This window comes from Vanessa atalanta, chromosome 9 (genome assembly GCF_905147765.1).
Source record: "Vanessa atalanta chromosome 9, ilVanAtal1.2, whole genome shotgun sequence".
Lineage (NCBI taxonomy): Eukaryota > Metazoa > Arthropoda > Insecta > Lepidoptera > Nymphalidae > Vanessa > Vanessa atalanta.
The window spans coordinates 12985766-12997949 of NC_061879.1; the positions used below are offsets into that span (position 1 = coordinate 12985766).

At 32.7% G+C, this 12184-nt stretch overlaps 1 protein-coding gene across 1 annotated transcript; it reads right to left on the reverse strand.

The window, feature by feature from the left end:
* Positions 1–7263: 7263 nt before the first annotated feature.
* On the reverse strand, positions 7264–8533 carry LOC125066472. The gene has a single exon (XM_047674550.1). The coding sequence runs from the start codon at positions 8373–8375 to the stop codon at positions 7293–7295; it is 1083 nt and encodes a 360-aa protein (XP_047530506.1). The 5' UTR covers positions 8376–8533; the 3' UTR covers positions 7264–7292.
* Positions 8534–12184: the final 3651 nt, after the last annotated feature.

Below are 12184 nucleotides of genomic sequence, written 5' to 3' on the forward strand. Positions count from 1 at the left end.
TGTAGGATATATAGGGGAAGTGAATTCCCCTATATATCCTACAGGATTTGATACTAGTGTACTCTCCTGTTTTGATTTCAATAAAACCCGGCAAATGCCTGTCTTTTCAGTCAACTATAGGTCCATAGCAGAATTTACCTTTCAAGCAATTCTTTAGGGACGTTTTCCTTGCGTCCTGTTAATAAAGTCCGGGGCACAGCAGCTCGTATCATAGCTAATGAATATAACATTGTTTATTTAGCGACGTAGTTAGTAAATACAGCGTACAGTCAAACAACCACTAATGATACAACGATGACAGCCGAGATTGATCACAGCGCCCAAACGTCACTGTAGACGTATTGAGCCAGGAGTTGGTAAGCTTGAGGATGGTTAAGCTATTTAAACAGCCATTCAATTAATTAATCATTTGTTCAGATAAACAATGTTCGGTTTTCAAAAATCGATTACTAGAACGCCATGTTGATTTAAAATGTATTCATTTTGATGAATTTAATAATGATTGTGCTTTAAGTGGTCATTTAGTCAGTATTGTTATTATTTTCAATTTATTCAATATTATTTTTAAAAGTTAAATCACTACATAATGCATGATGTATGAAATAAGCTTTAATTTTTTTATCAGCAACAGTTAATAAATAAAATTTATGGCTTCTCAAATAATATAACATTATAATTTTGACATATTATTGCAATATAATTTCTCAAAACGATAATATTATTATTATTTAGAAACTCATCACATCGGTATACAAATTTGAATTGCGGAGAAGAGTTTTAAAGTATTTAAAATACTAGTAATAAACTACTTTTAGGAATTGGAGTAACAGAAAATAAAACAGGACCTAAACAAATTAACATAACCGCCGTACAATGTTAAATGATCATCTATCTTCATTATCGCGTCGAGTGCGTTACATTTACTAAATAAATGAAGTTATTTCTATGTAAATGCAGCGTAGGTTGGTCACCCCTGGCCGCGGCGACTCAAAGCCGCTTGAACTGTCAGCATTTTGACATCGTTTGATGATTACCGACAAATAATAACAAAATTATTAAACTTGCACCCGATGATATAATGATCCAATAAGTGCGTGCTCACTGGAGCACGTTGGAGCTGTATCACGGGCTCGATCGATTAAGTTGTGATTGCCATAGAAATACTCTACTTATAACTCTATGATTCCTATTTAGAACAACATATATCTTTATTACTTTCAATACTTTGAAAAGAAAAGAGTTTTCAATTGTATAATGCTTTAATGGTGGTTGAGTGATTGAATAGGGCTCTAGTTATTACGACCACGTTCAATTGACGCGACATCATATTCTTGAAAAATGACGTATAAACGTCGGCGAAATTGGTACAAAAACTTTGGTAGTTCATTTAAAGTGTTTATAAGTAGTTGAGGGGAATAGTGTTGATAAATAAAGATATATCAATCATGTTCTCGTGTACCTGTTGAAATCGCACGGAATGTGTAATTATAAGGTTTCTTTATCTACAGATTTATTCAGTTATTTATTCGTTTAGGCTACAGAACATTTGATCATCTTCTTGTCAAGATTGATCCTTATATGGAATATTTTGGAACATATATACCTATGTTCAAAAATATTCCACATTATGAGCCGTAAGAATATGTACGATCGTTTTATGCTTTTGATGTGATAAAATCAGTTCTCATATACATACAATTTTATGAGACCATTTAAAAAAAGCACATTGCTGAAGTTTTAAGTGGTATTTTTCGCCGTAAAAAGTAACAATGTAACAGCCCGTTAACTCCCCATTTTAATGGTAAGGTATGGAGCTTCTACCACCACGCTACTCCATTGGGGGTTGATACTCAAGTAGTAGCATTTCATTCGACACATGCAGGGTTCCTCGCGATAATTTGCTTTACCACCGTGCCGATTGCTGTGTCTTTTGTGGGATAAGTATGCATTTCGTCATCACTCCTAGACCCCTAAGGCCGTCTGCATCCAATTAATTTATAAGTGTAACCGACCTCGGGATCTTAGTTGTTATGTCCCTTAGGCTTGTAGTTACGCTGGTAATTATTCCTGCGAGCTGCTTCAGTTCATCGGTCCGTCCGGCTGGTCGCTTCTAATTAATTTAAAATAACATTTCTTCACCGTATAAGATCATTCTTTGTTATGAAGTTTTGAGAAGAAATTGATTTATTTGAATTAATGCTGTAATATTGAATGATAGAGATATGTCCATTTTTTTGTTCTATTAAATACTCTCCGCGAACTCGTCGCTCATCTCCTCTAAGGTCTCTGATTGTGATCTGCAAATGGAGAGATAAGCGCTATCCTATCTAAGCTCGAAGTCGTGAATTCCTGCGCCGTGGTGTTGAGTCGTCGGCTCTTGATTGAACGGATCGTGAGTTAATGTGCTGTTTATTGATATAGAGGTCAATAAACTCTGTACATATTTAATTACTTTAATTGATATTTTTATGTTACCGTAAAAAGATTACAAAATAGAATCTATATAAATGTATTATGTTTATAAATAACGAATCCAATTAAATTAATCTTTACTTTTGAATCGTCATTTTAAAAGATTCAATACAATATTCGGATTTTATTAAACAATTAAATTACAAATGATGAGAATCTAACTTGAGATGTTATTTTTAATTATTGAAAATGAGTAATTGTTTTATATAATTAACTAAATTGACAAATAAAATAATAAATGTATTACAACAAAGTTGTTTTCATTGTGTCCATTGTATATACAATATCTTACACTAAACTAAAGTAATCAAGAAAATTTCATTAAATACTTAAGTATTACTGTGTTTTGGTTTGAAGGCTGAGTGAGCCAGTGTAACTACCGGCACAAGGGAATTAACATCTTAGTTGCCAAGGTAGGTGACACATAGGTGATGTAATGAATAGTCAATATTACTTATGGCTTATGGTTAGTGGTGACCACTTACCATCATTGTTCGCCTTGTTGATATGTAAATAGAAACAATAGCTGACTGCACAGGGCATACGGCTTATATATACACACATATATATATATATATATATATATATATATATATATATATATATATATATATATATAGTGTCCACGTACACTATCCAATTCAAAATTGCTATTGCAAAATAAATCTTTTATTTTACATTTATATATTGAATTAATGTAAGATTAGTGCGAAAATACATTCCTTAGCTCTAGTTTATCAGATTATAACAACTTATTATTATAAAAAAAAAAGTTTCCAATTCTTGAAACCCGAATTACTAACAAAATAATAATTCTATCTCCTGTTATAAAATAACATTTAAATATATATATTCTGTATATTTGTACACGTAAAGCCTCGGTATAATGTTAATTTATAGTTTAATCCATATTACGTATAGACAATAAAAGTAATATCGAATCAGTTTTAAAACCATCAATCAAAAATTACGTCAAATCTATTCGCGATTATTGTAATCATATTAAGAAACATAATTTTGTATTATAATTTATTTTTAAATAAATACGTTTCCGGTAATAACATTAATCGAAATGCAAAACAATTTTAATCTTTATCACGGCAATAAAGTTATCAAACTTACCCCAAATATGAATACAAACAGGGAGTAACGCCTGTCTGTCTGCTAGTGGTCGAATGATCGATGATATTCACGAGTAACGGACAACCGTGGCGCGTTAGGGTGGACATGATACGAACAAACCCATGAACTTCAATATGTTATTGCAATAGAACAGGTGCTTCATAATTAACTATAAAAAATAAACACTAATATAATCTAAGTATATTTATATCACTATAAGTTAACTTAACTTAACCTTAAGTTAGAAAGAGTTCAAACACTATTTGATTTAATTTAAACATTTATAAATTATTTTTATCGATATAAATAAACGTGGCAACTGAATTTCATGTCAGTTCTTCTCGTTGGAGTTGACGTCATTAGCTTCTCTTTAAAATGTAAATTGAAGATCCGAAAGTCGAGTAATTTACACTAAAAGTATACTTGAATCGAGTATATTTTGAGATTGATTTTTATGGCAAAGTAAGTTTTATTTTATAGATCAAAGTCGATTTATTTTATACGTTTACGAGCAAACCCGTCGGAAAGCATTGTCTACCGTGTCTTATATACAAAAACGCGATGGACCTCGTTTAGGTTTCGTGTATTTTATTGAGTTAGGTAAGTACAGAAAGAGTCTTGCCTTAAACGCAGAACTTCAATAATAGTTATAATGTAGTCTAAATATTAAATAAGTTAGTTTTATAACATGACATTTTCTATAAGGGGCTTATTTACTGTATTAGAATTCGATTAAAAAAAGCTACCAATATTTTACTCTTAACTTTATCGTTATCTTTATAAAAACATTTCATTGAAAAAAACTAATTTTTTTTTAATAATTGTTAATACAGCCCTCACGAGTGTTGGTGATATAAAACTTACCAAAGAATGTTTTAAAATATATTTCCTGACATTGTAATAAAACGCAGTTATCAAAATAATCAAGATACTATGATGATTTCGATTAGTTGTGACAGTCGTAAAAATAATTTCATTCCGTCATAAAATTACGGTCACCCCATAAAATTCTAAATAGCTAAGGCCGCTGCACAAAAAACGATGCGATCCCGTAAACCGATAGAGGCGGTTTTATGACTGATAACTGTGACGTATCTTTATTACATCGCCTACATTTACACCTTCTGTTAATTTAGTTTGACCACTTACCTGATGTATTCGTATTGTTCTAATTTATATTTAAAATTAATTGTTATTACGATTTGTTGCTCTATTTTATGGACTCTACTAATAGCTGAAATGTCTTACGTAAAATACTCTCCTTTACATATGATAATAAAACACGATACATTTTCTTAGTTTTACGAATAATCTTAACATTTTTCCTGAGCCATTTTGAGCAATACTTTCATCAAAAGTTTATTGACATACGACCTTCGATAATACCGATATATTAATTTCACGCACATCGCACCTATTATGTTATTATGGAATCTGTGCCTCAGCGAATACTATGTAGGTACTTTGTGTGTTTATCGTGTTTTATTGATACTGTTCCGCTTGTAAGGGCCGTAGCGTGAGGTCATAAATCTAATAAGTATTAAATTGATGTTTAATTACTAAATACCTACATGCTTTCTACTTATCGCTTTATTTAATCTCATCCTTTTTGTAATGGTTATTTGAAATAGATCGCTTTTTTTACGCTTAGATTGCAACTACAAATATATTTTTTAAATCAAACTCAACATCATTTATTCAATATAGAAGCATTACTTATTTTGTCTAATTAAAAACTACCACTAGAACCGAATCAGCAAATATATTTGTGTGTCATTTTAAAATATTAACACATATCAGGGTAAACAAATGTGTTTAATGAAATTTATAATTTTAAACGTTCGACACATAACTAATATCTGTAAGGCACATAAGATAATTTTATTTTATTACACAATCGATATTATTCTGACAAATAAATTAACAATTCGTTGTCCTTAGTTACTAATACTATTCTTTTAATTATAAAACAAAATAAACTTATTAAAAGATGCATGTAACATTTAAGCTCATATGCAGTAACAGTTGAACCCAGGTCATGTTCAATAAAAAAAAACAAAGAGCAGAGATAAATGACAATGTTACCAAGTTGCAGATTGCGGTGCGCGGGCGACGCGTGCCGGCCCTCGCCGACAGGTCTGCTCAACTTGTATGTTCAATTATATTATAAAAGTTCTTAATACTTCTAATCCAAACGTACGACTTTAACATCGTCACAAAGAAGCAAGAGTCAATTAATAAAGTTATAACGCATCCTTTATCATTTCTTCATCAGACCACCAGACCTATTTGATGTCTGTTTCTCCCGATCAATATAGATAGACTATATTTTGGGCAACAGTGAATAGGCGTATACTGGGTTAAGACATCTCATCTTATTATTAGACTGGTGTAAATAGTGGTCTATTAACAGTCAATCTCGCAATTTAAAAATCATCAACGGTGATTGTGCCTTTTAAATTAATCATTAAAATATATCTTATACATCTCGCCCCCTTTAAATAAGTAAGGAAATTAATGTAACTCCTACGCGCATGCATGTATCGGTTATTCATGATATTTATTCAATTCTTGAAAAATATTCAAAAATAAATATTAATCAAAATATACCATCTACTCGTAATTACGAGTACTATGCGAAATTTTAGTTTAATTCACTCAAATTATAAAATACAAAATCCAAAAAATGTTGTCGATCCGGTCGGCGTCCGCGCAGCAATTGGCTCCAGATTAACCAATCAAGGATGCTTTCTCCGCAGCTGTTGACCCCGATACCCCTGCACTCTGCTTCTTCACTACTCCATATGATACCGTGATTCATGCGAATACGCACTTATTAAAACTAACAAAAAACTCATTCAGTAAATTTAACACTTCGAAATGGTTATCATGAGCTTCAGTGACGAATGATGATTAATTATCGACAGCAGAAGGTACCACTCAAACCAGTTTGAAAGTCAAATATTTAAGTAAATTGTCACCACCATATACATTGGCGCTGTTAGAAATATTAACCATTCCTTACGTCGCCAATGCACCACTATCCTTTGAAAATAAGATGTTATGACCCTTGTGCCTCGTAGTAGCTGGCACACAGACCATTCAATCCGGACACATAACAATACTCAGGCGGGATCGCACATAGCCGTACTACCAAGTATTATAATATTACTATTGTGTGAATTATGAATTATTCAATAAAAGTAGATCCTACCGATTTTTAAAAAAAAACAAAGAAATTGCATTAGGTATAAGTATGTATACTATCGCATATTATATTTACGCAAAATTTTCCTGCTCGATTGGGAGCTATATATTATTTTTGTTTACAATTTTTTGAATGGAGAAGAATATAATAAAGCTTATTTCGTCCTCTTCATCGAATTATCCCAGCGTTCCCAGTATCTCACGCTACGAATCCTATAACATACAAACGTATATATTGTTAAAATATATATGAATAACTGCTACACCCCGAAACATTTAATGGTTACTGAAAACTTTTAAAATAGATATAGAACTAATCCTTATCAGAGAAAATAAAAGTATCCATTTATAAATTGCAATTTACACCGAAAGGTGTAATGAAATAAAATACGTCGTCGTAATCACTTCTTACTTTTATAAGAAAACTATTTTATTTATTATTATACTTCTATTTTAAATAAGAGGACGATTCAAACTGACGTCACAAGATTTCATACCGAAGTCAAAACTCTTCTTGGTAACTTAATAAAATGTGTACGATCACTTTTCATTGACTTCTTCAGTGGACTGATGGGTGAACTAATTAAATCTTCTTCGATGTTGCCTTTGTATAAATGATTCGTCTCCTTGCAGTCGTAATGGTATTTCGAATTTGTTCGATGGGTGTAGGGTATAACGGTATTCTTACCGCCAAAACGTTTAATGGATACGTTAGGCCGATTACTACTTTCTAGTTTCATCTGTGACTTTATTTGTGTTGCATGAAATGGAAAATTTGGCAACGTTTTATTGGCTATTAAATTACTGATGCCTTCGTTATACAAAACTTTTCTCGAGTTTTGGAGTTCGCTTTTACTATTATTATTAAAAGGGATGATGGTCACTGGTTCTTTTGTGAGAGTTTTTAAAAGATCTTCGTAGTCACTTCGCTTACGTCTTGCAGTATCTTCTACGTTAATCGATACCCGATGATTAATTTCTTTGCCAAGTTCTGTTTTCTTTAATATCGGCGCTGGTGTATACGCTTGTGGACTTAGTATTTTTAACACATCTGTAGCGTCGGAAGTTGATATAGAAACGTCTGATGTATTGATCGTCGAAGATAAAGGTGTGCGCACACCACAACCCGAGTCCTTTAAATTTCGCGTCATGGTACTGGTGTCACAAAACCTTACAATGTTTTCCTTGAAACTGTAATTGTTTAAATTCATCGTTTGGTGTTCCCAAGCGTGTCTTCTATTCATTTGGCATTTATAGCAGTCACAATTAAGTAGACTTTCAGCGGTTTCAGTTTGTGAATCTCCTGAATAATTTTCAATAGACGGACTCCAGTGAAGACCTTGGACGATCGTCGGATACGTGAGAAAATTTTGTTTCCGAACAGGAGCTCGAGCACTCTCATTACTTTTACCTCGGAGATAAGGACCAATTTCACTTGACGATTCATCTGGTTTTCTAAGCAAGTGCATCATGAACCTTGCGCGTGAACTTTCTATTGCCATTTGTTCAACATCATCAGAACTATGAAGAATAGGTCTCCGTGCTCGTCTTCCGTCCTCCCTGCTATAATTCATTCTGATACCGGTCCTGTCAGACTTTTTATTTAAATGATGAATCTAAGTTTGACTGTAAAGAGAAAATAAGTCTATTTGAAAGCCGTTTTTTTTGTGAATTGGGGAATATTGCGTTTACATTTTTTTGGTTACTGATCTGTCTTTGTGTCAGTGTTTGACATTTTTAATCTTCTTTATTCATATTATTTATAGACTGTATTATTTCATTGACTAATCAACTTGCTATTTATTAATAAGATCTATTTACACACAGGCAAATAATTTAAAATGCTACCAAATGTTACAACAACTCTTTTCTCGAGAATATTACGGTCGTGTTCTTCTCCCAAAAAGTTTTCAATGTGATTTAAACTATAAGACATTGTAACAGAGAATCCGAAATTTTTTGTACATTTGAGATTTAATTAAGGAAGTTCATACAATCTTTGCAATTTATTTCTAATATTAAAACAAACATCATTGCAGAAGGATGCAAACAGCTGATGCAGAGGAAGCACCTAGTTGATCGCGAACCACTTCAATTCATAATCTCGTGCCAACAAGGGATTGAGTAATATATTTCCTTACAAACATACATTTGCCACTACTTCGATATAAATATATCTTAGCACTATCATGAGAAGGTCGTGTTTGACTGTACCGGTATGTTTGGATGAGAGGTATCCTGACCAGTTTAGGAAGATCTGTTGTTATTCTCTGTCATCGTTCGAGTGGGCACTGAGGGGGGATCAGGAATAATTGGGAAGATGCTTGGTGACGAGGGCCCGTCAAGACGGCAGATGCGTGCAATTGTCCGAGTCAAAGATCAGAGGAAGTGGTGTGCGCAGCTGGACGGCGCGTGCGCTTGCCTGATTACGACGCTTACGATTCACTAATTGTTCATTTGTCATCTTGAGATGACAATTGACCTCGTGCATTCGATCATTGGCGAGTCAATGAAAAAATCAGCTCATAATTGTCACAAAATAAATTATAGCTGCACCACGCACATACACAAGTTGATTTGAGAAAATGATCACAACTCGCCTAATGTGAGCGTATGTACGACGTATTAATATTCCTTCGTAAATATAAGTGAACGCTCGTAAAATACAAATTAACGCGCGGTGGGCCACAATTAAAATTACAGTGTCCCGATCATATCGTCACTATAAATATTTTATCACCCATAAAACAAGGGAATGTGTCCATCCCCGATAGCCCGGGCTCTATCAATTACTGCCGGAGTTACTCTGCCAGTGACATCTTTATAGAAACATATATCATTTATACTTAAAACTTAAATCTAAAATGGCTTCATTCATATAATATTCTTAGTATAGAATAGGATAGGGGCGTGTCTGCCCAAAACATACTATTAAAATGTATTACATAAGCATAAAACATACATAAGCAGCCCGTAAATGTCCCACTGCTGGGATAAAGGCCTCCTCTCCCTTTGAGGAGAAGGTTTGGAGCATATTCCACCACGCTGCTCCAATGCGGGTTGGCGGAATACACATGTGGCTGAATTTCGTTGAAATTAGACACATGCAGGTTTCCTCACGATGTTTTCCTTCACCGCCGAGCACGAGATGAATTATAAACACAAATTAAGCACATAAAATTTCAGTGGTGCCTGCCTGGGTTTGAACCCGAAATCATCGGTTAAGATGCACGCGTTCTAACCACTGGGCCACCTCGGCTATATGTATTAATCAACAGAGAAAATTGCTGCATACCGTCGATACGAGTAACAAATACGTATACATAAAAATTGTAGAAATATCTACGAGTACTTCTAATATTTTCTGTCTCTCTAAATAAATCGCATTTGTGTTTTAGAATAAAACAACCCTTAAAATTATTGGTGAAAGTATTTTAAAATTTCAAGTTCAAGCCATAGGAAATCGAAGGATAAATATTCGGTAAAAAATCGTTGTTTAACGTAAAACAAACTTAATAAGAGCTCATGTTCTAACCAGTTCTAGGGCCATAAATATTTTATTACGTTTTGAAAAACAATAAAAAGCAGCAACAAAGATCTTGTGTAAATAATAATATTATAAAACAGTGGGAAAGCGGTTTTTTTCTTCGACGTGAAGCGTTGCCATTAAAAATATTATGGCGACAATCAATTTACAAATGTCGCTGTGGTTTTAAGCGACATTCATTTTTGACATTTATTTCAAAGAATTCCAAATAAAGTGACCTTTATTACAGTGGACGAGAGACTAATTTATTATATTTCTGAAAACACTCACCTAAGTGACAGTGACTTAAGAAGAAAGTAAAGCGAACACGAAAAATAATTATTATTTATTTTCTAAAAATTCTTGAAATATTATTTTAGTTAAATTGTATAAATATATGCAGTTATCCTAATGATTGAGAGAAGAGATATTACGTCTGTGGTACGCATACTTCTTAAGCGTCACATTCGGAAATATATTTGGTATAAAATAAGAAAGTCTACGCATCGGTGTGTATATAACCATATCAAGCATATAACTTAAATAACTTAGAACATACTTTAATATAATTTACAATTTAATAGTAAAAAGTATGAAAATTCTACATTCCAAACTAGTGGTAGATCGTTATGAAGAGCCTACTTGAATGAAGTATATTTGTACTTTGAACATTTAGGTACAAGGATAACAGTTAATACGTGTCTTTAAGTTTCTAAATAGTCGACTAAAATTGATTCACATTATAATAGTGTCCGCTGCCCGATCTAAGCTTTGTCCGTTCTATGGTTTAGGCACGTATTCGGTTTTAACGACGTCTTACAGACCAACACTACTATATTACGCTTAAAACAAACTGAGAGATAAAGGAATCGTAAAATGCGTCTCGGATCGCGTAAAAGCAATTAAATACTGTGTCGTTAATAATATCACAGGTGGGTTAAGTAATAAAGGTACTTTATGCGTTTTGGTCCGGCTACTACGTCATCATAGACTCATAGTGTTCATTTCACATCAAGAGAATAGGACAAGACATCGCAAAACAAGGATATACAATATATAAATATCTAGAAATGTATATCACACTATCCACAATAAAATATATTTAATAATTATTTTTAGTTACAAATTTATTTTACTTTATACTTATTAATATCAAAAATATTTTTCTTTAAAATGAATTATTCCTTAGTTATGTTTATCAACATTAAAAACATGTAATATTTATGCATTGTTTTTTACGGAATATTTTTAAAATAATAATGATGAAACATTTCACACTTGTTTCAATAGTTTTCTAAAACTGTAGCCCCATTTGCTAGCGGGGTTAAATTGACCCGATAACATCTCGTTGCTCTCTCTAACAATTGTCAGCGTATTTATTTGTATAATAAAGATATTCTGAACAAATCGTTTAGACAATTTAGTTACGTCTTATATCTAACAACATAGAGATTATATTCCTCTGTCAAAGAGTAGATTATACGATGTTAGCGTGATAATAGGCGCCCCGTAGAGAGGCGCACAAGTCTTTTGTATAGGTAATTTCATTCCGGCTCACCCCTCCGAGTTAACATGGTACTAGCAGCTCATTAAATACAGTGCGTGTCGGTTTGAAAGTTACTACTTCATAAGCTTATAATGTACTCCACATCGGCCTACTCAGAGGTAGGCTTTGATATTCTTAGCAACTTCGATTAAGTCGTTTATACGTAGAACAAAAGTATTAGTTCGTATTATTATACAAGTGGACTTTATACTAACTAACATTGCTAACTTTACAGCAAATTTCAGGATATTATAAAGTAAAATCTATCAATCATTAAATATATCATTAAAAATTTGTCTTTCTTATGATAT

Bases quoted from the DNA above. Each gene is read 5' to 3' on its own strand.
- LOC125066472 (XM_047674550.1), bottom strand. From the start codon at position 8,375: ATGAATTATAGCAGGGAGGACGGAAGACGAGCACGGAGACCTATTCTT.